This window comes from Lynx rufus, unplaced genomic scaffold (assembly GCF_022079265.1).
Source record: "Lynx rufus isolate CCGP_SWC_20201006 ecotype Redwood Valley unplaced genomic scaffold, mLynRuf1.p SCAF_9, whole genome shotgun sequence".
NCBI lineage: Eukaryota > Metazoa > Chordata > Mammalia > Carnivora > Felidae > Lynx > Lynx rufus.
Window position 1 is genome coordinate 54,629,721 of NW_025814897.1, and position 27,702 is coordinate 54,657,422.

General features: G+C 40.3%; 2 protein-coding genes across 3 annotated transcripts in view; one reads left to right on the forward strand and one right to left on the reverse strand.

Moving 5' to 3' along the window:
- The window catches only part of AAMDC (adipogenesis associated Mth938 domain containing), a 30,616-nt gene extending 22,452 nt beyond the window's left edge, over positions 1 to 8,164 (reverse strand). Inside the window, exons 1-2 of the mRNA XM_047071705.1 lie at positions 8,104 to 8,164; positions 631 to 780 (exon numbers count right to left, since the gene is read on the reverse strand). Of these exons, the coding sequence (XP_046927661.1) occupies positions 631 to 762 (132 nt within the window). The 5' untranslated portion in view covers positions 763 to 780; positions 8,104 to 8,164. The remainder of the gene's footprint in view (positions 1 to 630; positions 781 to 8,103) is intronic.
- Positions 8,165 to 8,496: 332 nt separating this feature from the next.
- Positions 8,497 to 27,702, forward strand: part of RSF1 (remodeling and spacing factor 1) — a 158,162-nt gene continuing 138,956 nt past the window's right edge. The window contains exon 1 of one of the 2 annotated variants that reach the window (XM_047071792.1): positions 8,497 to 8,842. In XM_047071792.1, the coding sequence (XP_046927748.1) occupies positions 8,656 to 8,842 (187 nt within the window). In that variant the 5' untranslated portion in view covers positions 8,497 to 8,655. The remainder of the gene's footprint in view (positions 8,843 to 27,702) is intronic. The other variant, XM_047071791.1, reaches the window with a different exon arrangement.

Sequence of the window (27,702 nt, forward strand, 5' to 3'; positions counted from 1 at the left end):
AAAACAATTTGGCAGTTCCTCAGAAAATTAACATAGAGTTGTCACATGACCCAGCATTTCCAATCTTAGGTATATACCTAAGAGAATTGAATGATTTTGTTCACATGAAAAGTCTAGAATAAGCACATCTATAGTAACAGAAAGTAGATTAGGGGCTCCTGGCTGGCTTAGTCAGTAGAGCATGTGACTCTTGATCTTGGGGTCGTGAGTTTGAGTCCCAAGTTGGGTGTAGAGATTACTTAAAAAAATAAAATCTTAAAAACAAAAAAAAGTAGATTAGTAGTTGTAGGAGTTGGGGGGAGGGAAGAGAAGTGACTGCTAATGGTTATGAGGTTTCCTTTTGGGGTGGTAAGTATATTCTGGAATTAGTGGTAAGTACTGTACAAGTGTATGACAATAGAAAGTCCATTGAATTGCATAATTTAAAAGGGTGAGTTAATGGTACCTGAGTTATATCTCTGGGTGGGGAAGTGAGAGGAGGAGGGAGAAGGCGAGGGAGAGGGAAAGGGAGAGGGAGAGGGAGAGACAGAGAGAGAGGAATAGTTACTTTTCACTTGGTCATTATGGCTTAGGAGGTTGGAAATCATTTGGTCAGCCTCATGCAGTGTCAACCACAAACTCATAGCTTACCTCAGTTCCTGTTTCTCTCCAGTCCCAAGCCCGACTTCCCCCTGGCCACACTTTGCAGTCCTTATAGGTTTTAGTAGAGCCTTGTACTTTCATTTGCCCCCATGATAGGGAAGCAATTTCAGGGGAGGACATAAGGAACTTAACTGAACTCTGAAATTAAAAGAAAAATATGTCAAATAAGTTATGAAGTAAGGTTGAAAACAACTCCAAAACACAGGAGCTAGTCTACATACAAAAATGTATTCTAAAATATAATACTATATACAAAATACAGGAAACCCTGGTCCGCTGTGAGTTAACTTTGTCATTTATGTGGTTGTCACTTCTTCTCTAGAGGTCTCAAAAGTAAAATGTTATTCTTGGGATCCTGAATCATTTAACCATGGAAACTAGATACTACATTACTAAGACTCTGGGTGGAATTCTCGATATTTTTTGAGAGATAAAATTAAAAGATTTACTTCAGCATGATGGAGTAAGGAGGTTGACACATCCTCTCCCCAAAAAGTAAGTATAAAGCTGTACAAGTCTTTCAAAAGAATAACTTGGCACTCTAGAAATAATAATAAAGGCATACTACAAGCTGCAAAGTGCTTATTTATGAAAGCCACTGTATTTCACAGATCAATAACATGGCTTGCCGTTCCTGCCTGGGATTACTGTCATGTCCCCACATCAGTTCTGTTGGCACAGAGGTTCACCTTGGTTGAGGCAGAACATGAAAACCAACAACAGTCTTGCTGCTTTGGCCAGAGGAGGCTTGATTGATTTAGAGCATTAGAATTTAAAGTGGTGAGCTCAGCGGCAAGCAAGCAAACATGGATGGCAGGTGGCTCTGCTTCCTTGCTATTGTGAGTGTTTGGGGCAAGCAATGGATTTGCAGAGTAGGCAGGGATTTAACAGGAATTTCTCAGAGCTCACATAGCTATAGGGGGCTTGATGAGCTCTCCACATATCTGGAGTGGACCAATTGCTGTGAGTATGTGTATCAAAGACACAAACTGAGTAGGCCTAAATCATGCAAACATTCTGGGCCAGTGGAACCAACAGCACATGCAAAATAAAGAAGCAAGAAAGCACAAGAGCACTTAGAATAAAGTAAAAGCCAGGCGAGACATGAAAACAACATGAACATTGAAGGTACTCCCCAGTGCACACACTGACCCACCAGTAGAGTGAAAGTCTTACTGGCTTGAGTTGTTTGAACACAGTCTTTCTTTGACTGAATACTAAGCTATGTAGGAAGCCGAACTTAAAAATAAAAACAGGAAGAGAAATTAAGGAGCACCTGGCTGGTTCAATTGGAAGAGCATGCGATTCTTGATCTTGAGATCATGAGTTCGAGCCCCACATTGGGTGCAGAGATTACTAAAAAAATAAATAAACTTAAAAAATATGAATAGGGGAGTCTGGGTGGTTCAGTCGGTTAAGTGTCTGACTCTTGGTTTCCCCTCAGGTCATGTTCTCACAGTTCATGAGCTCAAACCCCCCATCAGGCTCTGCACTGGCAGCATGGAGTCTGCTTGGGATCCTCTCTCTCTTTCTCTCTCTCTCAAAATAAATATACTAAAAAAATAAAATAAATGAATAAAAATTAAAAGCAGATTTCAGTGGCCACACATTGCATGAGAGAATTTACAGATTTAGTCTAAGCAAGTGACTAAGTACAAAGAACAATAATGGGGAGGGGGAACATCAGAACCTAGGCTTCCAACAATGTATCCTAAAATATTCAGTTTTGGAGCATCTGGGTGGCTCAGTCTGTTGGGCGTCTGACTTGGGTCAGGTCATGATCTCGCGGCTCGTGAGTTCAAGCCCTGCATCGGGCTCTGTGCCGACGGCTCAGAGCCTGGGGCCTGCTTCAGATTCTGTGTCCCTCTCTCGCTCTGCCCCTCCCCCATTCATGCTCTGTCTTTCAGGAATAAATAAGCATTAAAAAAAAATTAAAAATATTAAGTAACTTTTGAAAATTGGTATAAGGGAAGTATAATGAATTGCTATGAGTATTGAAAAAGACTTCTGTGTTAGTTGGCTAGAACTTCCATAACAAAATACCACAAACTGAGTGGCTTAAAAAACAGAAATTTATTTTCTCAGTCTGGAGGCTGGAAGTCCAAGATCAAGGTGCCAACAGGGTTGATTTCTGGTGACACCTCTCTTCTGGCTTGCAGATGGGTTTCTCCTTACTTTGTCTTCACATGGCCTTTTCTTTGTGCATTAGAACTCTTGGTGTCTTTCTTGATCTTTTTTGGGGGGGTGTGGTAGGGTTCATATTCCTAATTCAATCTTTTTACTAGTTGTAATTCCATTCAGATTTTCTACTGTTTTTTGAGTTTCAGTAGTTTGTATTGTTCTATTCATTTCACTTAGATTATCTAATTTGCTGGCAAACAATTATTTATAATATTCCTTTATAATCCTTTTTAAAAATTACTGTAGTTATGTCCCCTTGTTCATTTCAGTTACTTGACTTTTCTGTTTTCATCTTTGCCAGTCTAGCTAAAGACTTGTCAACTTTGTAGTTATTTTCAAAGAATCAATTTTTGGATTTGTTGCTTTTCTCTATTTTTCTATTCTCTCTTTCATGAAGATCTATGCTAATCTTTATCATTTCCTTCCTCCTATTTATTTTGTGTTTAGTTTGCTGTTTTCCAGTTTTATAAAGATGGAAACTTAGGTTATTGATTTGAAATAATCTTTAAAAAATTTTTTTTAATGTTTATTTTTTTGAGAGAGAGAGCGTGAGCAGGGGAGGGGGGAGGGGGAGAGAGAGAGAGAGACAGACAGACAGACGCAGAATCTGAAGTAGGTTCCAGGCTCTGAGCTGTCAGCACAGAGCCCAACGCAAGACTTGAATGCAAGAACCTAGAGATCATGACCTGAGCTGAAGTCGATTATGACCTGACTCATAACCCACTGAGCCACCCAGGAGCTTCTGAAATCATCTTCTGAAATATAGGCATTTACATATAGCGTATTTCTCTTTAAGTAGTGTTTTAGGTGTATCCCCTAAGTTTTGTTTTTTTATGTTTTCATTTTTATTTATCTTAAAGTATTTTCTAATTTTATGATTTCTTCTTTGAACAACTGGTTATTTGGGTGTGTGTCACTTAACATCCATATACAAATTAATTTTCCAAATTTTCTTGTTTTTTATTCTGGCTAAATTCCATGTTTGGAGAACATGTTTGGCATAATTTCACCATGCTTAAATTTGTTGAGTCTTCTTTTTTATGCCCTAGCACATGGTTTATCTTGGAGAATTTTCCATGTGTACTTGGGAAAAATGTGTATTCAGCTATTGTTATGCAGTATCCATAGATGTTTGTTAAATCTAGTTATTTTGTTGTGGTTTTCAAGCAAATGTCTTTGTTTACAGTCTGCTCAGTTGTCCTAGGTGACCATTACTGAAAGTGGAGAATTGGGGCGCCTGGGTGGCTCAGTGGGTTACGTGTCCAACTTCGGCTCAGGTTATGATGTTGCAGTTCGTGAGTTCGAGCCCCATGTTGGGGTCTGTGCTGACGGCTTGGAGCCTGGAGCCTGTTTCAAATTGTATCTCCCTCTCTCTTCCCCTCCACCATTCATGTTCTGTCTGTCTATCTCTCTCTCAAAAATAAACTTTAATAATAAGAAGAAGAAGAAGAAAGTAGAGAATTGAAGTTCCAAGTAGTATTGTTGAATTCCTCTATTTCTCCTTCCAATTCTGTCAGTTTTTGCATCTTGTGTATTAGGGCTCTTGATGTATTGATTCCATGTGGTTTTGATAAACCTCTAGCTTTAGGAATGAAGCACTGACCTTTGTATATCTTGCTGTAGGAATGAAGCATTGACCTAGGCTAATGCATTCAGTACATTCTACTTTCACTTTCTATACTGGGCACACTGGCTCATGGTTGAATGTGAGAGCAGAGATGGACCAATCAGTGTCAGTTTGGGGACTTTTTTGGGGAGCTTCTGAGATATTGAGGCTGGGATGTATAGAACATAGAAAAGTACCTTGAAACTGCTAGTACTATGAGGGAAATCGGTCTGAAAATTCAACCCATGAATAGGAAGACTAAACAGAGAGAAATACTGAGAAACAGAGTTACCACCTGATTAGACCATACCTCAAGCATGACCTACCACTGGTCTTTTCAGTTATGTAAGGTAATAAATTTCCTTTATGTTTAAGCCTGTTTGTCTTTTACTTGCAAATTAAAGTATTTTGACACAATTTATTTTAATGATTTCCCAGATATCCGAATATCATCTTAAGAGTACTAAAGAAATACTTTTGCAACCTAGTTCTGCTTGGTGCTTGGAAAATTGGTGTGCCTGACATATACAATTTTACTGAATGAAAAATATATGATAGCTACTGTATTCATGCTTAGATGTCATCTAGGAGTGTGATATTAAAGCAGGAATTTTACCCAATAATATCTATTTCCTTTGTCATAATCAAGTGATAAAGATCTCATTTGTTCATTCATCCAGACATTCATTCATTTATTTTCCTCCACATGTAAAGGTAAGGGAATGTGTTTCAAACTCTTTGTCTAAACCACAGCAACAAATACATTTTATGTCATAATACACGCTGGCAAACATACATATTTCATAAATATTTCTTGCAATATACTTATACTTATCCTTACTATAGATGATACACTATTTTCTGTTCTATTTTTTTAGCACTGTTCTATTTTTATTCTTTTTCATTTTTTTTTTTAATTTTTTTTTTTTCCAACGTTTATTTATTTTTGGGACAGAGAGAGACAGAGCATGAACGGGGGAGGGGCAGAGAGAGAGGGAGACACAGAATTGGAAACAGGCTCCAGGCTCCGAGCCATCAGCCCAGAGCCTGACGCGGGGCTCGAACTCACGGACCGCGAGATCGTGACCTGGCTGAAGTCGGACGCTTAACCGACTGCGCCACCCAGGCGCCCCTCTTTTTCATTTTTAATGTAATTCTGGTCTTGATCCACCACATTGATTTTAAAACTATGGGTCATGACCCAGTGTTTAAAAAATATTGCTATAGGCTAGGGCTATATTCAAAATAAATAATGAGGGCAGCATGTGCACTGGCTACATCAAGATGGGAGTGGACTTTTTATTTAAGGTCAATTAAGTAATGACCTTATCAAAATTTTTGTCTCTTTCTGCAAAACTGTTGTTAAAGATGTGTTCTAGGTCAGATTTTTCTTAAAATGGGGTCTTCAGATCCCCAGGTCTAGAGATACATAGATGTATCTGAAAGTTCTACCAATATGTTTTAATTTCAATTTGTGTTTAAGCAGTATTACTTAAAAAACTTATTTTACTATACATTAAATAAAAACTTTTCTTTTGCTATGATAAGTCACAACTATAAATGTTTTCCTAAAGTAAGACTTTCTTTTTTGTTTTTTATTTTTTCATTGTGGCAAAATATACATAAAATAAAATTTACCCCTTTAACCATTTTTTTTTTTAAGTGGGCTTCATAAGCCCAGCATGGAGTCCAACTTGAGGCCTGAACTCACACCCTGAGATCATGACCTGAGCTGAGATCAAGAGTCAGCTGAGAGAGGTGCCGGTAGCTCAGTAGGTTGAGCTTCTGGCTCTTTATTTTGGCTCAGGCCATGAGCTTGTGGTTCGTGGGATCTAGCCCTGTGTCCATCTCTGGACTCTCAGCGTGGAACCTGCTTGGGATTCTCTCTCCCTCTCTCTATGCCCCTCCCCCACAAACACTCTTCTCCCCCCCCCACCCATAAATAAACTTTAAAAATTTTTGAAAAGGGGAGCCTGAGTGGCTCAGTTGGTTGAACATCTTGGGTTCAACCCAGGTCGTGATCGCATGGTTGGTGAATTTGAGCCCCGCATCAGGCTCCACACTGATGGTATGGAGCCTGCTTGGGATTCTCTCTCTCTCCCCCCCTCTCCCCGGCCCCTCCCCCCCATTTGCATGCTCTCTTTCTTTCAAAATAAATAAACTTAAAAAAAATTTTTAAATTAAAAAAGAAAAAAAAAGTCAGCTGAGATCAGGTCAGATGTTCAATGGACTGAGCTACCCAGGCACCCCCCTTTTCAATAATTTTTAAGTGTATACTTAAGTGGCATGAAGTATAGTCACACTGTTGTGTTGACTTTAATTTTTCACAGCAGTATTTCTTAAAATGTAATTTTCAAGAGTTTTTGAGAAATTTCAAAAAAACATTTTTCCCTTTAAAAAGAGTTTGTGTATTACTCAGGATTAGGAGTCAGTATTGTAGGTTACACATTGAACTTACAATCTAGATTTATTTTTCCTCCCTTGACAAAAATGAATATTTTTCTTTAGATAATGAGAATGATGTAGAGCATTGTGCTTTTTTCCCCCTAGAAACACAGAAATTCAATAATTGTAAGCATTTTCTGTTCCCAATATAATTATTTGCCTGTACTGTATATCTTTATCTTCCTTTCATCATAAATTGTCCTATTTTACACGGTTTATATTATACCTTGTTTCAAATTCTTTTTAAAAAGGTACGATGTAAGTTTTAAATGCACGCTGAAAATTCTGGCTCAAAGTAGTAGACTATATAAATTATGGCTGAATTCAATCTAAATTTTAGAAATTCCTTTGTTCAATAATAGCAACTAATGTTTTAAAAATAGTTCTAGTGAATGTGCCAGGGATTGCGCTAGTCAATTTACTGTGAATACCTAGTAAAATCCTACCATTTAAGTACATTTATTACCCCCACTTCACAGAGGTTCAAAGAAATGAAGAATCTTCTGTAATGTCCTGAAGCAGTTCTGTTAGGACCCAAGTCTGGCTGACTTCCAAAGCTCAGGCTCCTAACCATAACGCACCGTTACATTCCAAGCTGCACATTCTACTTTGCAAGATTGATAGTTTTCTGAGATTCTTTGTGGGAGAATGATCACTGCTGCCCCAATGAAACTGAACCTTGTCTTCTAACAAAGTTTTTGCTCTTGCACCAAGTCGCTATCCTGTCCGTTTTCTTAGTGGAGTCCTAGCCCACCAACTGACCCTGGTCCCCTATAAGATCTTTGTGCCTCAAGAGTCCCTTACCCTCACACCCTGGCAACCACAGCAGGGCCCTGTCCCCTCACACCTTGGTCGGCCTGAAGAGCCTGGTCCCTTCTAGACCCTGATCTCCTTGCAGGGCCCCGATTCCTCAGCTAGGTGATCCCCGCAGAGCCTCATTCCTTCAGGTCCTCGTCCCCCAGAGCCCTCAGACCCTGTTTTTCAGTATAGCTACGATTCTTGTGCCCCAGCAGACAGCAATACCCTTCAGCAAAGCTTCGCAGGCACTTCTTACAAAGGTCTCACCGCAATCCCTAATTAAGAGCACTTCTCAGCCTTTCCTCTTTCCAACCTTCTCCCAGAACCGTGCTTTTCGATTCTCCTCTTTTTCTGCTGCTTATTCACTCTCCTAAACTTCCCCCACCATCTGATGGCCGGGTTTTAGATCCCGGAGCTCCCACAAAACTCACCCAACGTCCTCTCTCCACGAGAGTTGCGATCCCACACCGCTCCGCGCTTTACCTCTCACCTTGGTTGGTTCAGGCCCTCTCGGCTAAGAGCTCCCCCCACTCGCCCCGCCCCGAAAAAGCCTTTCAGCCAGTCGTCGCCAGAAGCCCCGCCCCCTCCAAGACTATTGGCCACCACTCCTAAAAAGTCCCGCCTCTTCAAGCTTCCAGTCCTCCTCCCTGCCCCGCTTCCCTTGTTTTCATTCCCCCTGTCACACGAGGCTGTGGCAAACCCAAAGTGGGAGGGGCGAGGAAGAGGGAGGGAAGGGGGCGGAAAGAGGGCGGAAAGTGAAAGGCACAGAGCGCCTCTCTTTCCTTCGTCTGGTTGGGTTCTCGACTGCTCCCAGCAGCCGTTGTATTGTGGGATCGCGGCGCCGTGCCTGAGACGCTCGGATCCGCAGGAGAGCCTACTCACTAGCGCCTCCTGTTGTCTGTAAAGCTGCCCTGCCATTCCTCGGCACCTAACTCCCTCCACCCCCCCCCCCCATCGCCTCCTCCTCCATCCTCCAGTTCAAAATGGCGGCGGCGGCAGCAGCGGCGGCCGCGATGGCTCCTCCGGGCTGCCCGGGTTCGTGCCCCAACTTCGCCGTAGTCTGCTCCTTCTTGGAGCGCTACGGGCCGCTGCTCGACCTGCCTGAGTTGCCGTTCCCTGAGCTGGAGCGGGTGCTGCAGGCGCCGCCGCCGGACGTCGGCAGTGGAGAAGGTAAGCGAGGGGCCCGAACGCCCGGCGGGAAGCGGCCCTGGCACGCTCCTTCTCTCCGCTGTTCACGGATATCCCGGGCCTCCGCGGCTCTGTCCTTCCCCTGGGGCGCAGCTCCGCCCGGCCTGGCCTCTCCGCCCAGCCCCCAGGGTCTTGAGCAGTGGGGAGGCGGGGCAGAGACCCCCTAGGGCCACCGGGCCTGGCGCCGAGCGGAGGTGGGGGCGTCGCGGGCTAGATGTGGGCTGGGGGCGTGGAGGGGTCATTGTGCTGATCGGCGGCCCCTGGGACTGCTCCCCGGCGGCAGGGGCCGGTCCTCCACCCCTTCTCCCCCTGGGTGGCGGGGGAAGGGGAGCGCAGGTTCCGGCCAGCTTTGCGCTTTTCTCCTCCTCCCTTGCCTTGCTCCTTCCCCTCCTCCCACCATCCACCCGACCATCTCGGGGGAGGCTGGGCTCATCTTCTCGGGGCGCCCCTTTCTCTCCCTCCACCTGGGTGGGCGGGGGCCAGCGGACACTTCAGCTCTCCCTCCCTCTAGTGGGAACTCCCCCGAGAGAGTCGGCTCGCGTCTCTCTTCCTTTCCCCTCGAGGGCCAGTTTAACCCCCAAAACTCCTTCCTCAGAGTAGGGAGGTTTGCTCCTCCCCCATGGGAGAGGGTCCTTCTCCATTCTCGCTTTGGGGGTCGAAGTCGGCAGCATCTCTCCACTTTGGAGGTTAGAGGGTTAATTTTTCCTCCCCCATAGTTTTCCTCCTCCTTCTCCCCACCTCCCCCCAAATAATAGAAAAGCATCTCCCCACTTTTCTAATCCCTTCCCCCTTCATCTTGGCAGCGGGGCTTAGGGGAAGAAGTCGCCCTCCCATTTGCAGGGTGGGGTGGGGTGGTTAGTATGTAGGCTGGAGGAGGGGCTCAGACGGAGGGGGAAACAGTTGAAGAAGGTGCTTGTTGCTCATGTTTCTCTCTCTGGTGCTGCTGGTCTATTATTGGTGTTCGCAAGTGGTGCTCCTTCCACATAAGGCCACCGCGCGGGTGCAGGGCGCATGCTCTGCCCGGCCCCATTGAAACTTCCTGCTGCTGCTGCTGGTTGTTTCGCTGGAGCATCTCAGCTCTGTGCCTGCTGCCTCCGGCCCTTAGACTGAGCGCGTACACTCACCCCTTATTTATTTCTGATCCATGGCTCTCCTTCCTTGGCGTATTTCTTCCCTCAAAGAAGGTTTTTTTTGTTTTGTTTTGTTTTCTCTCTGTATTCTAAGCATTGCCTTTATCTGGGAACAGCCCTTGGCTGGAAAAGAGACGTTTTCCAGACCTTTTTTTTTGGTCCGTATTAGGTGGCTAAAGTGGACGGGGTATTGTATAAGACAGATAGCTGTTTCCTTTCTAAGAAAGCAAGGTTGCTCTTCAATTCTCCATGGAAATGAAGAAGTTTCTGCTAACAATCTTATTTACATTGCCAGGAAGGGTCCGAGTGTGAAGTTTTTCAAAATATTAGCTGTAGAGGAAATGATGTTATGACTACCAAAGACTCAAATTAATACAGCGTTTATGGTACGGGCACATATCCCTTCTTACCTGCCCAAATTTACCCTTAAACTCTGACATATAAAAAGGTAGTTTATGTAGTATGAAATAAGAGTGTGATAAGTTACATTGTATAAAGACTTCCTGCAGAATTTCTTTAGAAGTTAAGCTCCCCAATATAGGTATTTTATTATGAAATTGTATTTATATTCAAGTTTTAGAGAAGTAGTCACTGAAATAGAATGCCTTAGTTGCTTTTAGCATACTGTTGGAAATGATAGTAATGTATGTATCTGGGAGAAATTTGGGAATTTGGGGAAAGAATTGCTGGCAGATTGTTTTTGGAATTTTCTTGGACCAAGATGAAAGGCAGGCATAGACCTGTGATGGCATTGCATTCGGGGTGGCATACAAGTTTGCTTGCCTTCCATTCCTTTTAAGTATTTTGGCCACTGCATTTGGCTTGTTAGTTATAGAAGAAAAAATATCAGGGTCAGTTTACTAGTTCATGTTACCTTTCTATCTAGAATTGAACAATGGGCTATGTACTAAATGAAAAATGAGAAATATTCTGGGCTGAGAAATTGTACCAGTGGGCTCAGCCACTTCATTACCATTGGTATAGTTACATCTATAATAATAGATCTTGTCATAATGTTACCTAAGAATAATTATTAATTAATGTTGTATAGTTCAAGATGCTTGGCAAATGAAAAGTCTTGCAGGTGAAATGCCATTACTGTGCAGGGAAAAGATTTTCAGGCCTTTGAGGATGGTTAACCTACTTGTAACAGTTGGATAAAACAACACTGGCCAAACTAACAAGATTTGAACTGAGTCTTTTTTTATTTTTTATTTTTATTTTTTCAACGTTTATTTATTTTTTTGGGGACAGAGAGAGACAGAGCATGAACGGAGGAGGGGCAGAGAGAGAGGGAGACACAGAATCGGAAACAGGCTCCAGGCTCTGAGCCATCAGCCCAGAGCCCGACGCGGGGCTCAAACTCACGGACCGCGAGATCGTGACCTGGCTGAAGTCGGACGCTTAACCGACTGCGCCACCCAGGCGCCCCTGAACTGAGTCTTTTTATGAAGGAGTTGTGGTATACTAGAAAAAGTTAAAAGACATGGGTTTTCGCACTGAACAGTCATATATAAGTTGTAGGGCAAATTACTTAATTTTGATGGACTTCGTCTCTTCAGTAAATAGAGATAATTATCTCAGGATCAAATGAAATATTTCAAAAATCCTCTCATAAACTAAGCGCTTGAAGTATTCTTCTATTACAAATTTTATTAAAGATGTTTATGAGAGAGAAGATCTACAAGTGTATTTGGAATTAAAATGTTAAATTCTAGTACGTTGTGAGAATAGGGGTGTGAGCTATTATACTCTTGGGGAAAAGTCTTTGTTATAATCAAATGAGTTTTGCTCTGTGTAAAATTTAACTATTTTTAAAAGACCATTCTTAATGTTACATAAAGAATCCTAGTTTATAAAATTCTTTGTTTTTTCTAGTGTGCTTATCCTTTAAAAGGTGCTTTTGAAAGTATATTCTTTTGAGTTGCCAGTTTAAGACTTTTCACCTCATCATTTTTTGTGATAGGTATAGCAACGTGATGACATCCTTTGGAGGAGTTTGTAGTTCTCTATATTGTCCTTGTTTAAGCACTTTATGGTCTTTTCCCGAAAAATTTGTTCCTAAGTTTTTATTTGACATTGTGGCTTTAGTTTAGAAAGCTTCCTTTATCCTCCAGAGAGTTAATGATTAAATTTGGTTTAAGTTGGAATGATAGAATAATAAGTAGCATTTATTGAGCATTTACTATGTGCAGACATCATCTCATTCCTCACAACTATTCTCTGAGGTTAGTACTATTACTCCTGTTGGGCAGGCATAGAACTAAGGTTCAGGAGTTTGATTCAACTGCCCAGTGCCCAAAATTATATAGTTATTGGTAGAATCTGATTTCTAACCTAGGTCTGAGTCCAAAGCCAGAAAATTACAGAATACCTTGCCATAGGGCCATATTTCCCAGATTACACTAAAATACTCCAGGGTATTGCCACCAATTTATAGAGGCACCATGTGGTAGTTTAAATTTTCAAGGAAGATGGAGCAGTATTTGACATCTGTTGGTTGCCAGGTAAACTACTACTTGACATAACTCCTGATTTGAACATTAGATTATGCTGTATTCCTTTGGGTGATGTATCTTTGTAAAGTTGGGTTTTGGGGGGTTGCTGTGACAAAATGTAAATACTGCATGAAAATCAGTGAGGAATAGGAAATCAGGATAGCAGTGTCCGATTTGATTCCAAGGTTTAAGAAGTTGTTCATTGCCCAACCATAATATGCATTGTGTAAGTAAGTGTGATTATTTTGGAATGAAGTGAAAAAATTTTTTTTCAGCTAAAGTAGATTAGTTTTTCAAATTGCTGCTAACAACTTGGTAAGTGGAACTGTTAGTATTTCTTGGTTTAGTGTTGCTGTGAAAAAAATTAGTGAAATACCGAGGGTGTCATGAACCTAGAGAGCTTGGGAACCTGTGCTCTAGAGACTTTCATTGAGTTTGGGGGCTAGGAAGGAGTACTATATCCATTTTGACTTTATTTTGCAGGAAGAAAACCAAGGAGCACAGATTGATTTCACGTGTATATAGCCAACCATTGGTGCTCTTCAGACTATTCTGTTAAAAGTTCAGGGACGCCTGGGTGTCTCAGTCAGTTAAGCATCCAGCCTTGGCTCAGGTCATGATCTCATGGTTCGTGGGTTTGAGCACCGCATCAGGCTCTGTGCTGACAGCTCAGTGCCTGGAGCCTGTTTCGGATCTGTGTCTCCCACTCTCTCTGTCCCTCCCCTGCTTGCACTGTGTGTCTCCTTCTCTCAAAAATAAATAAACTTAAAAAAAAAAAAAAAAAGAAGTCCACCTGTAGGTTGAAACTGTGGGGAGAAAAATTTAGATTTCTCGTTGATGTTAGTTAGAATAGGAAAAGGGTGTACTAACTGAAGGGATGTGTGTGTGTGTGTGTGTGTGTGTGTGTGTGTGTGTGTGTTTAAATGTTTATTTTATTTTTGAGAGAGAGAGCACGTGTGTGTGCAAGCAGGGCAGGGTCAGGAAGAGGGAGACGGAGAATTAGAAGCAGGTTCCAGGCTCCTGGCTGTCAGCCCAGAGCCCATCGTGAGGCTCAAACTCATGAACCATGAGATCATCACCTGAGCCAAAGTCAGAGGCTTAATTGACTGAGCCATCCAGGTACTGTGTGTGTGTGTGTGTGTGTGTGTGTGTGTGTGTGTGTGTGTGTGCGCGCGCGCACGCGCGCGCTTAATATTTAGTTTAGGGAGAGTGCAAGTGGGGTAGGGGCAGAGAGGGGGACAGAGGATCCAAAGCCGGCTCTGCGCTGACAGGCTGACAGTGAGCCTGATGTGGGGCGTGAACTCATGAACTGTGAGATAATGACCTGAGCTGAAGTTGGATGCTCAACCGTCTGAGCCACCCAGGTGCCCCACCCCATGTGTGTTTTTAAAGTTTATTTATTTATTTTTGAGAGACTGGGAGAGAGTGCAAGTGGGGTAGTGGCAGAGAGAGGGAGAGAGAGAATCCCAAGCAGACTGCGCTGTGTGTTAGCCCACTGTGGGGCTCGGACTCAACGAAATGTGAGATCATGACCTGAGCTGAAGTCAGTGCTTAACCAACTGAGCCACCCAGGTGCCCATTTTTTTTTTTTTAATTTATTTTTTTAAGTAATCTCTATACTCAACTTGGGCCCTGAACTCATAACTGCAAGACCAGCATTGCATGCTCCACCAACCAACTCAGTCAGCCAGGTATCCCTGAAGGTGTTGTTTTATCCCCATACCCTTACAATCTACTTTTGCCCTCCTAATTCTGTGCTCTATATGGACATCCCTAGCTTCCTCCTGACTGAAAGTGGATTATCAGGAGGTATGGATACAAGTAAAAGTGGACATTGACTTTGTGGGATTACCAACACTCAAGGCTCCCAAGTGTCTTTCCTCTCCTTCAGAGGACATTCTTTTTGAAGAGGAAAATGTACTTTTTCATTCTTTAAGGATAGTTTTTGTATATGTATTGGTTGAAAAGTTATATATATCTAATATCAGTCTATTAAAGTATATGTGGGTAATGTGTTATGATTCCCATAGTTCTGTGGTTGAGTTATTTGTATGGTATTAAGTAAGTTGGATCATTTGTTTTTGGTTTGATTTTTTTTTGAGATTTTTATGTTACAAAAGCCATTTTATTTTATTTTTAATGGTTATTTTTGAGGGGGGGAGGGGCAGAGAGAGAGAGAGAGAGTGAGAAAGATTTAAAGTGGGCTCTGTCTGCACTGACAGCAGAGAGCCCCATGCAGGGCTCGAACTCATAAACCTTGAGATCGTGACCTGAGCCGAAGTCAGATGCTTAACTGACTGACCCACCCAGGCGCCCGACTAGGGCAGTTTTAGATTCAGTTTGGTTTTTTTGCATTTTTAAATGATTCTTCATACAGCTTTTACAGTCAAATGTTAAGTACAAAAGAATATACCTTTTATATATACAGTATATATACAGTATATGCAGTATATACAACTGGATTGTGACTGTAACTCCTACTAGTGCTAAGTGAATTGTGTGACAATTGTTTTTAGATGAACTATACAAAGTAGAAATATGACTTTACCATAACTGGAGCCACCATCTATTGCTTTAAGCAAAAGATCTTATCAGATGCACGTGCCAAAAGTTGCATGGGTCAGCAGTTGTAGACCATTGGTGGTAGCATCGGTGGAATCGGAACCTGTTTTGGTTGAAAATGGCTCTGGTTTGGCTCTTCCACTTTTGAATAAAGAAATGTTCTTTAGACATTTGTTAGAAGGAAAGAGAGAAGTATATTCTCCATCATTTTTGGTATGTCACAGAGTTGAGGTATCCAAAAGTTGTGGAGGTTCCTGGCTTGTCCCGGTACTGGAGATGATAGGGACAGAGGATTTTTCTGGCTGAGTTGGGCTTGTTAGTACAGACTGACTTGCTTGGTTTTTTTTTTGTTTTTGTTTTTTTTAATTTTTTTTTTTAACGTTTATTTTTGAGACAGAGACAGAGCATGAACGGGGGAGGGGCAGAGAGAGAGAGGGAGACACAGAATCGGAAGCAGGCTCCAGGCTCCGAGCCATCAGCCCAGAGCCTGACGCGGGGCTCGAACTCACGGACCGCGAGATCGTGACCTGGCTGAAGTCGGACGCTCAACCGACTGCGCCACCCAGGCGCCCCTGACTTGCCTGTTTTTTAATTGCTGAGAAATTCCTTTTGAAATTTATCTGTGTTTTAAAATCTCTGTTTGATGGCGCCCCTGACTTGCTTGTTTTTTAATTGCTGAGAAATTCCTTTTGAAATTTATCTGTGTTTTAAAATCTCTGTTTGATGGCGCCCCTGACTTGCTTGTTTTTTAATTGCTGAGAAATTCCTTTTGAAATTTATCTGTGTTTTAAAATCTCTGTTTGATGGGGCGCCTGGGTGGCGCAGTCGGTTGAGCGTCCGACTTCAGCCAGGTCACGATCTCGCGGTCCGTGAGTTCGAGCCCCGCGTCAGGCTCTGGGCTGATGGCTCGGAGCCTGGAGCCTGTTTCCGATTCTGTGTCTCCCTCTCTCTCTGCCCCTCCCCCGTTCATGCTCTGTCTCTGTCTGTCCCAAAAATAAATAAAAACGTTGAAGAAAAAAAAAATTAAAAAAAAAATAAAATCTCTGTTTGAAAGGTAAGCATTTAGCTATTAATATATGTATTGAATATCTGCTATATGCTAAGTATAGTAAACGTGTGGATTATTTTTAAAAAAACACTAATTAAACATGGGCTTTCTGTTAAGGATTTTCTAATCTAGTAAGAAGTAGCTCAGTTGAGTTGGACTTACAATTACCATTCAAAGGCTAAATTTTTTCTCTGAGTTTTTAGCAAGTGGAGTAATAGTCTATGAATACTAGTCTATAAATTAATAGACTAAAAATATCTCTATGACAATTTTATGCAGTGTGGAAAAGTAAGAACAACTCAGACCCAAAGTACATTTTAACCTGAGTCATATATTCAGTAAGGGCGATATTTATGTGTGTTCCTGATTTAAGAAAATTTTCTTTGTCTCTCTTTTCATGGATAGAGTCTTAAAATATTATGCCTTGGTACTTTTTGTTTTGTTTTTCTGTATGGTGGATCACATTATAAAGGGTATCAGGGTGTTTTCTATTTTGTGTGTGTGTGTTAGAGTTTTTACAGTATCAAATATTGCTTCAGAGAGTAATCTGGGGCTTCATTTTAAAAAGGATTTGTTCTTTCAACAAATGTTAATTGATTACCTACTATGTACCAGGCACATTTATATTCTGGGGATACATTAATGAAAAAGATAAGATCCTTGTTTTTATGGAGGTTACAGTTTACCAGCAAAAATAGACAGTGAAACAATAGTTTTTTTTTTAATATTCTTTTTAAGTTTATTTATTTTGAGAGAGTCACTCACACTTGTGAGTGGGGGAGGGGCAGAGAGAGAGGGAGAGAAATTTCATGAACTGTGAGATCATGACCTGAACCAAAATCCAGAGTCAGAGGCTTAACTGACTGAGCCACCCAGGCACCCCAATAAGTTGGGTTTTTTAAAAAATATATGGACAAGTAATATGCGCACTTTGTAATGATGTATATTTTAGCGAACTTTGTTTTATAATTTGTTTAGCTCTGTGTCTGTACTATGCCTTTTTGCCTATATTTGTACATGTTTATCCTAATCATTTTCTAAGTAATAGGATTATAGATTTTTATTTTTTCTTTTTTTTTCTTTTCACATTCCATATAATGATTATGTACTTCTTTGGTAATAACAAAAACATTATTTAAAAGTAGTCTTTTATCAAGAAGTGAAATGGATGAAGGTGGTCAAAATTGGTCAACTTCCAATTATAAAATAAATAAGTCATGGGGATGTAATGCAGAGTATGTTGACTATATGTAGTAATACTGTATGGTATATTGGAGAGTTGCTAAGAGAGTAGATCACAAAATTTCTCATCAGAAGAAAAAAATTTGAAACTGTGTGCATTGATGAGTCTTAACTAGGTTTGTTGCAGTGATCATTTTGCAGTATATACAAATATTGAATCACATTGTATACCTGAAACTAATATAATGTTATATGTAAATCATATCTTTTTAAAAAAGTTTTTAAAAAGTCTTCTGCGTGAGTTGAGTATTCCCCATCTTCCTTTGTCTGCTCACTGTACTCCTACCAATCATTAATCACCAGGTGATCTGTGAAATTTTTCCTGCTTTCTCTCTCTCTCAAATTAAATTAACCACTTCCACCTCCTCACCCCATGTGAATTCTTTTGTAGATTTTATAGAGCAATACCTATAAAACTTCTGTGCACTTACAGCCTCGCCTACAAGACTGCAAGCTCCTTGAGGGCAGGAATAAATATTTATGAAATGAATAATTATTTCCCAACTCATTATAGGATCATGTTCTGTTCTAAAACTTTTTTAGAATTAACTCTTATATAACTCTTATATAAACATTTGCCAACATACGAGAATGAGATTCTTTCCATTCCTAGTCGGAAGTAATTGACATATTGGTTAGCACTAGCACTCAAAGTAACCAGATTTCATGTCTTGTTCCATTAGATGTAATATCGTATTTAAAATGAATGCTTGGGGGTGCCTGGGTGGCTCAGTTGGTTAAGTGTACAACTCTTTACTTCAGCTGAGGTCATGATCTCACAGTTTGGTTCATGAGTTTGAGCCCTACATTGGGCTCTAGACTGACAGTGCAGAGTCTGCTTGGGATTCTCTCCCCCCCCCTTCTCTGTCCCTCCCCCACTCATGCTCTCTGAGTCTCTCTCCCATAATAAATAAATAAACTTTTAAAAAATCTAAATATATGGGGTCCCTAGGTGGTTCAGTAGGTTAAGCGTCCGAGTTCGGCTCAGGTCATGATCTTGCAGTCCTTGAGTTTGAGACCCTTGTCGGGCTCTGCTGATAACTCAGCCTCAGGCCTGCTTCAGATTCTGTGTCTCCTCTCTCTGCCCCTCTCCCGTTCATGCTCTGTCTCTGCCTCAAAAATAAATAAACATTAAAAAAATAAAAAATTAAAATATCTAAATATATTTAAAAAAATAAAATGAATGCATGTAATTAGTTAAAACCTAGTTAAAACCTGGTCACCCTAGTCTGTGATAGTCTAATGCAAGGCGAGTAAAGTATAGCTTGTAGGCCAAATCTGGCCCATTGTCTGTTTTTGTAAATAAAGCTTTATGGGTGCACATCCATGCTTATTTGTTTACATAATTGTGGCTGCTTTCACACTAAAGTGGCAGAGGCAAGTGATTGTGGCAAAGAACATAAAGCTTGCACAAACTAAAGTGTTATCTGGCCCTTCACAGAATAAAAAAGAAATTTGTTGATCCCTATTCTAGTGAAGAAAGAAAGATGATTATGGGTTTGAGTTTTCTCATTATTTATCTAATTTTACACACAACTCTTTAACTGTTATTCTTTTTAGGTTAGGTAAGTATTTTAAATCTTTTCTGTTAACAGAATGATGATATTACATTGAACTAATTTTTTCCAAGGATAGCCATGGCTTCCTCTGTCTAATTGTCATATGGCAAGGGTGGGATGGGGGCCAAGTGATATAGTAATTGGCAGTAATGGTAAGAGTTGTAATATTGCTGTTAGAATGGCCTCAAAGTCTCATCCAGGTGGACTGGTTTAAGATCTCATTTGGAGGCAGCATCGCCAGGCCTTGGTGAGGATAAGGTTGGGAAAATGGTGATGCTATCTACTTAGATGAAAAAGGATGTATTTATTGAAGGTAGAACTTAAAAATATTTACTTGGGTTATTCAGGGGACAGAGGGTTGAGGAGAACATACTAAAGAATACCCTACTTAGTAGTGGGTGGAATTACATGCTTGAGCATCAGTCAGTTTCACAGGAAAAGTGCAGAATGTTGGTTTCTAAAGCTTTAGCGCTTAGAATGCTGGATATGTCCAGGAATTTATTCTGATACTTCTCCTGGTCCTTTTGTCCTGAGCATCCTCACAGTTGACTACAAGTAAGTATAATTGCTATTTCCTCAGTGTCTACACGTTAAAAATCTTTCAAGGAAAAAGAGTGTTTTATTCCATATTGTAGCTTGCTTTTGGTGTTTGGAGTTTTGGAGTATAGCAAGATCGTAACACACTGGAGAACTTTGCCTAATAAGAAATACAGTGGAGTTTAATTTATATTCCCATTAAAATCCTGTCAAGCTTTACTTTATTAGAATTATGGAGAAGCCATCTCCAGTACTGCTAACTTGGTCCAGCATCTGAACACAGACATTCCATAACATTCCTCATTTTAGAGATTTTTTTTTGTCCTTTAAATTTTGACTCTGATTTACTGTTTTGTCCTTGTCTTTTTACTTTCATGGCCTTATCATTTTATAGTCCTCTATCTTGTATGCTTATCTGGTTTGATTCATCATGATAACTGTGTCTCATCCTTTTTCTTTACTTTTCCCATATTTTTGACCTCCCTTTCCAACCTAAATTATCTTCTCCATCTTTTATAAAACAAAAATAAATTATAAAAATGCAAAAATGAGGGGCTTTGGAGTGTACATGCTCTACCACAATTTTCTAGGTTAAATAAATGCCTTTATTAATAATTTTACAATTATTAGAGCTTACTGTTGAGCCAGGCTCTATAGTGAAGTCTTCTACCAAGATTATTTAATTCTCACAACCACTCTGTTGTACAGTTGGTATTTACTCTTTACGGGTAACGTAACTGAGTATTAGAGAGGTAAAGTAACTTGCTTGAAGTCACACATTATTAAAATGGAGGAACGTTTGATACAAAGGTAGTTCATATTGTTGTAGGAATTTAAAACTGAGTAAATCTGGCTGCACAGCCCTAGTTCTTTACCATTAAACTGTCTGTCCCCTCAGGTACAATCTTAGTTAGAATTGTAATGTGATCTTCAGTACCATGGTCTTGGTCTGAACACTGAGTAGTGATTTGAATAGTTAGGCTTCTGAGTCATAGCGTGCTTTTCTACTCATTTATGCTTTTTTACTTTTAAAAGTACCAATTTTATTAGTATAAGCATTATTATAAAAGATACAGTGTTCTAATGGGATACTGAAATATATTAAAAGAAATACAAATTCCTAGGTACAGTTGAATGCCTCAAACACAAACACCTGTTTGTCTTGCGGAGGACAACTCTAGTCTTTCTCTGGTTTGGAAATTATTCTCTTCTTGAATCTTTTTGAATCAACACTCCATCTCCTATAGCTGTAACGTTTTGTGCAGTGTGTCATCAAAAGACTCCAGGGTTCGTTCTCTTACTGTTATGACTTCCATTTACCCTAATTAAAGAAGCGGTCTTATTTTTTTCCTTTTAGCTCAGTGGTTTTCAACCTTTATTATAATCAGGTGATTTAATTAACTATTTCTGGCTGCACATTAGAATCATCTGGGGAATCCTTTTGAAAAATACTGATGCCCAGGCCTTAACCACACTCCAATAAATTCAGGGTCCTTGGGGCTTGGGGCCTGGCTTCAGTGATTCTAATGGGTAGCTAGGAATGTCTGTTTTCATTTATTTAGCCTGATACTTTTCTTCAAATTCTGTCTTTTAGTCTGGTTTGTCTGGTATTAGTAGAGCCACTTGGGCTGTCTTCTGGTTACTGCTTTGCATGATGTATCTTCTTCATCCTTTTTTTTTTTTCTTAAGTTTCTAAGAACTTCTCTCTCTCTCTCTTTTTTTTTTAATGTTTATTTTTGAGAGAGAGAAACAATGCAAGTGGGGGAGGGGCAGAGAGAGGGAGACACGGAATCCAAAGCATGCTCCAGGCTCTGAGCTGTCAGCACAGAGCCCGATGTGGGCTCAAACCCATAAACCGTAAGATATGACCTGAGCCTAAGACAGATGCTTAACGGACTGAGCCACCCAGGAGCTCCCCTTTTAAAAAAATTTTTTTTTTGTTTTGTTTCCTTATTTTTAAGGGCGGGGGTGAGGGGCAGAGAGAGAATAAGACAGAGGATCTGAAGCATGCTTTCTGCGCTGAGAGCAGAGAGCTCAATGCTGGGCTCAAACTCATGAACCATGAGATCATGACCTGAGCTGAAATTGGATGCTTACAACTGACTGAGCCACCAGGCGCCCCTCATTTTCATCCTTTTAACCTCTTGGGTCTTTGATTCCAAAATGTGTGTCTTGTAGACAGCATATGTTTGTGTCATGTTTGCATGATCATGTTGGTATGAATCTAGTCATGCAAACAATTATATAGAAGTTTAACTGTTGTAATAGAGGAGGTACTTTGGGAATATAAATGAGCTAGTACCTACCTTTGCCCAGCAGCTATCATAGCATCACTGTAGTCATTGTGGAAATTTAAATGGTTGAATAGGAGATGGATAAGCATTCCAGGTAGAGAAGAGCATAAGAAAAGCCATAGAATTCTGAAATAATGTGTGTACAGGAAGTTGCGACTTAATTTCAGGCCTTAGGTTTCTAAAAGATTTGTGGTTCACGAACTTCAGACCATGTGAAAAAATTGGATTTGGACACTGAATTATAAATGCCTTAGCAATATTTTTCTTTATTTAAAGGAAAAAACACATTAAATAAAGGCAACCTGTCATTGACTGACTAAATTCTGTAAAGAGTTCATTTTGCCCTATATACTTTCTTTGTATCATAGAAATTAGCATATAAGAGATGCTCAAATGTTAGTTGAATGAATAAATGTCCCATATTTCAAATTAGTAATAATGGGTGTTTTAGTTGTTCTTTTCATCTTTTGCTTACTGGAGATTTGTCAGGGTGTAACTGTTTCCTTTTGGGGATTTCTTGTAAAGATAGATACTACTGAATGCCCCTCAATACACTATTCCTTCCTTCCTTTTCTTTCCTTTCCTTTCCTTTCTCTTTTCTTCCTTTCCTCCCTTCCTCTGTTGTTTCCTCCCAGACCCTCTTCATCTTGGTTTATAATAGTACCTTAGAATCCTAAAGTGGCAAATCTTTGTATAATCTCCCAGTTTTTTTCTTGGATTACATGGTTGTACCATGTCTTTACTGCATGTCAGAACATATGTGTTAATCTCTATCTTCTTATTACTTTTTATAGGAAACTTAGAATATAGTTTTAAGATCCAGTTTTTCTTTTCTCTTTCCCAAGATAGCTCAGGGAAAAGTCATTATTACTTTTCTGCTGTTGACCTTTTCAAATTAAGGGGCGCCTGGTGGGAGGCTCAGTTGGTTAAGCATCCGACTTTGGCTCAGGTCATGATCTTGCGGTCCATGAGTTCGAGCCCCACATCGGGCTCTGTGCTGAGCTCAGAGCCTGGAGCTGCTTGGAATTCTGTGTCTTCCTCTCTCTCTGCCCTACCCTTGCTCACACTCTGCCTCTTTCTTTCAAAAATAAACAAACACTAAAAAAAATTAAAGGGGCACCTGGGTGGCTCTGTCAGTTAAGCGTCCAACTTCAGCTCAGGTCATGATCTTGTGACTCGTGAGTTCGAGCCCCACAATGGCCTCTGTGCTGACAGCTCAGAGCCTGGAGCCTGCTTTGGATTCTGTGTCTCCCTCTCTCTCTGTTACTCCCCTGCTCGCATTCTGTCTGTCTCCCTCTCAAAAATAAATAAACATTAAAAAAAAAATTTTTTTTTAAATCCCCAGCCCCATTTTTCTGAATTGTTTCATGTCTTCACCAGGGGTGACCTGAAATTCTTATTTCTAAAACTAAAATTTTTTGACTTGTTGGAAAGGCATTGGGCAGCTTGAGGGTGGAGAATTCAGCTATAGGTTGTTACTATATTGTTGGTGAGATATGAACTGGGGTGGTGGCTGTGGGGAGTGAGAAGAAAAAGTAGAGAAGTTCCCAGGTTTCTGGTGTAGAGAGTAGGTAGTTAATAGTTCCACTTATTGAAGAAATAAATAGCCAAAAAAGCTATAGGGTTTATGGGGGGAAAGTGTGATTCCCTATTTAAAAAAAATTCAGAGGCACCTGGGTGGCTCAGTCAGTTAAGCATCCGATTCTTGGTTTCAGCTCAGGTCATGATCTTATGGTTCATGGAATTGAGCCCCACATCGAGCTCTGGGCTGACAGTGTGGAGTTTCCTTGGGATTCTCTCTCTTTACCCCTTCCCCCCTCTCTCTCTCTCACTCTCTCTCTCTCCCTCTCTCCCTCCCTGTCACTCTCAGAATGAATGGATAAACTTTAAAAAAAAATCAAAAATCAGAATTCTAATAACATATGAGCAATATTTGAAAAACTAGCCATGTTTCTCTTATAGCTTACTAAAAGCTTATTCTGAATAAACAGATTATGGCGGTCTATCTTATTTTACAGCTCTTTTTGGTTTTTGTGAATTATTTAAGTTGCTGTGCATGTATATGCTGTACATAGGTTAAATATACATCTTACATTTTGTCAAGATGGTTTTTTAGAGTGTGTTGTTTATGACTTAAGATCATTAAATTAGCTTTATTAAACTATCTTGGCATTGGTGTCCAGTTTATTCTCTTATAGGTAAAGCTTTCTATAACTGAGTAACTGTCATTTGCATTTATTTTAAAAAAACAAAAACACTTGTTGTAATTGTAGGGATTGCTGTGTTCTGCCAGATAAAGGTTTGATAGTTGTTGGACATCTTTTCTGTTCGCCCTTACCCACGAAGGAAGAAATGGAACCTTCTATAAACTGAAATCGCACTCTAAATAGAGAAAAAGAAATGTCAGTGTGGATTGAATCTATTCTATAGATGAGAAATACATAAGTTAATGTGTGTTGTTTGTGTGGGTTGATAGTTGATGAGTAATTCATTAATCTTGAAAAATCTTCTAGCAGAAATGTTTGAGTTGAATTCTGTTTTCAGAGTGACTCTTTCTCCACTTACACATGCTATTAGACACCAAGTGGTAACTCAGACTTAATGTTTCTTGAGTTACAATTAAATTCTCATCTTATGCCGTTTAATTAGTGAGGGATATCTCCACCGTCTTAAAAGACAAAATGTTATCATTTAAAGAAATTACATATACTTCTTAAGCTAGAATCATCAATAATATAAACAGTTTGTATCTACAAGGAAGTTAATACTGGGAGATTTTCTCCATTTCCTCTAAGGTTGATCCTAGAGCATAGTAAGTTGCTTTACTATGTATTGTCAAGCAATGTAAGAATCTTTACAGTCTCCCTCCTTGACCCTCTGAGTCCCACACCCAACCTGCCATATTTTAATTACCTGGGATTTAGTTCCATATTGTCAATCATTTATTTTTATGCTTCTCTGCAATTATTATTTTTCATTTTAGAGAGAGGGGGAGAGGGGAGGAGGAAGAGGGAGAGAGAAAGTCTTAAGCAAGATCCATGCCTGCCTCACACTTCACTACTAAGATGCAGGGCTCCATCCACCACCCTCGGATCATGACCTGAGGTAAAATCAAGAGTTGGTCGCTCAACTGAGCCACCCAGGCACCCCTCTCAGCAATTATTTAAACTAAGCTATATGTTTTAGTAAGTTTATTTGTTCATCGCTTTTTTTTTTGGTTCCCACATTTTTCTTTTTTGATTCATTCTTTTGCTATAGTACATTCTTATTCCAACAGGATTTCTATGAGTGAACTTTGAGTTCTTGCATGGCCGAAAATATACTTATTTAGCCCTCTGTTCTGACTACTCATTTAAAGTACAGTATTCCAGAGCACCTGGGTGGCTCAGTCAGTTAAGCATCTGACTTTGGCTCAAGTCATATGATTTCAGGATTGATGAGTTTCAGCCTTGCATTGGGTTCTCTGCTGTCAGTGCAGAGCCCACTTTGGATCCTCCGTCTGCCCCCCCTTCTGCTCCTCCCCCGCTTGTGTGTGTGTGCTCTGTTGCTCTCCCTCTCAAAAAGATATATATATGTAAAAAAACCACGGTATTCCAGTGTTCACATAATACCCCCCCGCAAACTTTGACGATACTGCTCTTTTTTTCTTCTAGCACCCACTGTTGCTAGTGAGAAATCTGTCATTCTGACTCCTTTTCCTTTGCAAGTGAGCTTCTTTTCCTTCCTGAAAGATTTTTATAATTTTATTTTAAATCCCTGGAGTCTGACATTTTCTAGGATGTGTCTTTCTCTTTCAGTTGCTTTGATTTTGTGTTTACTTTTTAAGACATTCAAGTTACAGATTTATTTGAAGCCTTCTGTGTATTACTCCTGTTCTAGTTCTCTTTCTTCCATTCCCTAAGCAACCACTGTCCTGAAATTTAGAGTTTATTATTCTCATGAACACTTTTATACAAAGAGTATATTTACATATCCATGAACTACATAGTATGGATTTACATGCTTTGAAACTTGACATGTGAGCAGTATAATACTGGACTCATTCTTACTCATTCTTCTGCAACTTCCTTTTTTCCCTCTCTCAGCACTGTTTTTGAATATATCCATGTTGATTTATATTGTTTTTATTTACTTTAACTGTTGTATAGTATTCTATTACGTAAAAGTGCTTTGTGCGTGTTTTTTTTTTTTAATTGGTGGATGTTAGGTTTACCTTATGCTGTTAAGAGTCATGCTGTAATAAACATTCCGGGCTGCCTGGGTGGTTCAGTCGGTTAAGCATCTGACTTCGGCTCAGGTCATGATCTCACGGTCCGTGAGTTCGAGCCCCGCGTTGGGCTCTGTGCCGACAGCTCGGAGCCTGGAGCCTGCTTCAGATTCTGTGTCTCCCTCTCTCTCTGACCCTCCCCCATTCATGCTCTGTCTCTCTCTGTCTCAAAAGTAAATAAATGTTAAAAAAAAAAAAATTAAAGGGGCGCCTGGGTGGCGCAGTCGGTTAAGCGTCCGACTTCAGCCAGGTCACGATCTCGCGGTCCGTGAGTTCGAGCCCCGCGTCAGGCTCTGGGCTGATGGCTCGGAGCCTGGAGCCTGTTTCCGATTCTGTGTCTCCCTCTCTCTCTGCCCCTCGCCCGTTCATGCTCTGTCTCTCTCTGTCCCAAAAATAAATAAAAAACGTTGAAAAAAAAATTAAAAAAAAAATTTAAAAAAAACATTACAGTGGCTTTGCCTAAAGTTGGAATTGCTGGGGCGAGGGTATATAAATCTTTATTTGAGCTATAGTATAGCCTGATTATTTTCCAAAGTGGCTTTATTAATTTACATACCTCCATCAGTGCATGAGGGTTCCCCTTCATCCAGATATTCAGTACTTGGTATTGTCACAGTTTTATGTTTTTGATAATGTGATTGTGAATTTGTTTCTTATTGTTGCCATGATAAGATTGAGGATTTTTCATTTTTTTTGGCCATTCAGTTTTTGCTTTTGTGAATTGCCTTTTTATACTCTTTCCCCTGTTTTCTTTGTGATTGTCTGTTTTTATTGATTTGCCACAATTCTTATTATATTTCAGATGTCAGTCCTTTGTCATTTTTATTTGCAATGTGAACATCTAAATACTACTTATTTGTCACACTATTTTTATACTTTCTCTTATTAAACTAAACTTTAAAATTTCAGCGTGGTATCATTGTCAATCCTTTTTTAGTGTTTATACTTTTATATTTTGTTTAAGAAACCTTTCTCATTATGATTCTGAGTCCATAAGATACTCATCTGTATTTCCTTCTAAAAATTTTCGAATTATAATTTTTTTTTTATAACTTTTAAATGTTTATTTAATATTGAGAGACAGAGCATGAGCATGGGAGGGGCAGAGAGAGGGGGGAGACACAATCTGAAGCAGGCTACAGGCTCTGAGCTATTGGCACAGAGCCCGATGTGGGGCTCGAACTCACAAACCACGAGATCGTGACCTGAGCCAAAGTCAGATGCTTAACCGAATGAGCCACCCAGTTGCCCCTCAAATTGTAATCTTAATTAAACCTCTTAGAAGTTACTTTTGTGTAATATGTGAGGGTTTTTTCCCCTCTCACTAATTTTTTTCATTTTATTTTTTATTAAAAAAACTTTTTTAAGTTTATTTTTGAGAGAGCGTGCATGCACGTACACACGAGCGGGGGAGGAGCAGAGGGAGAGGGAGAGAGAATCCCAAGCAGGCTCTGGTGCTGTCAGTGCAGAGCCCCATTTGGGGCTCGACCTCCCAAACAGTAAGATCATGACCTGAGCCAAAATCAAGAGTTGTACACTTAACCAGCTGAAACACCCAGGCTCCCTTCCTGTGCTTTCTTTGTCAGGTTTTGGTACCAGGGTGATACTGGCCTTATAGAATGAGTTCGAAAGGATTCCTCCTTTTCTGGGTTTTGGAGGAGTTTGAGAAGGATGGGAAAATTCGCCAGTGAAGCCATCTGATGCT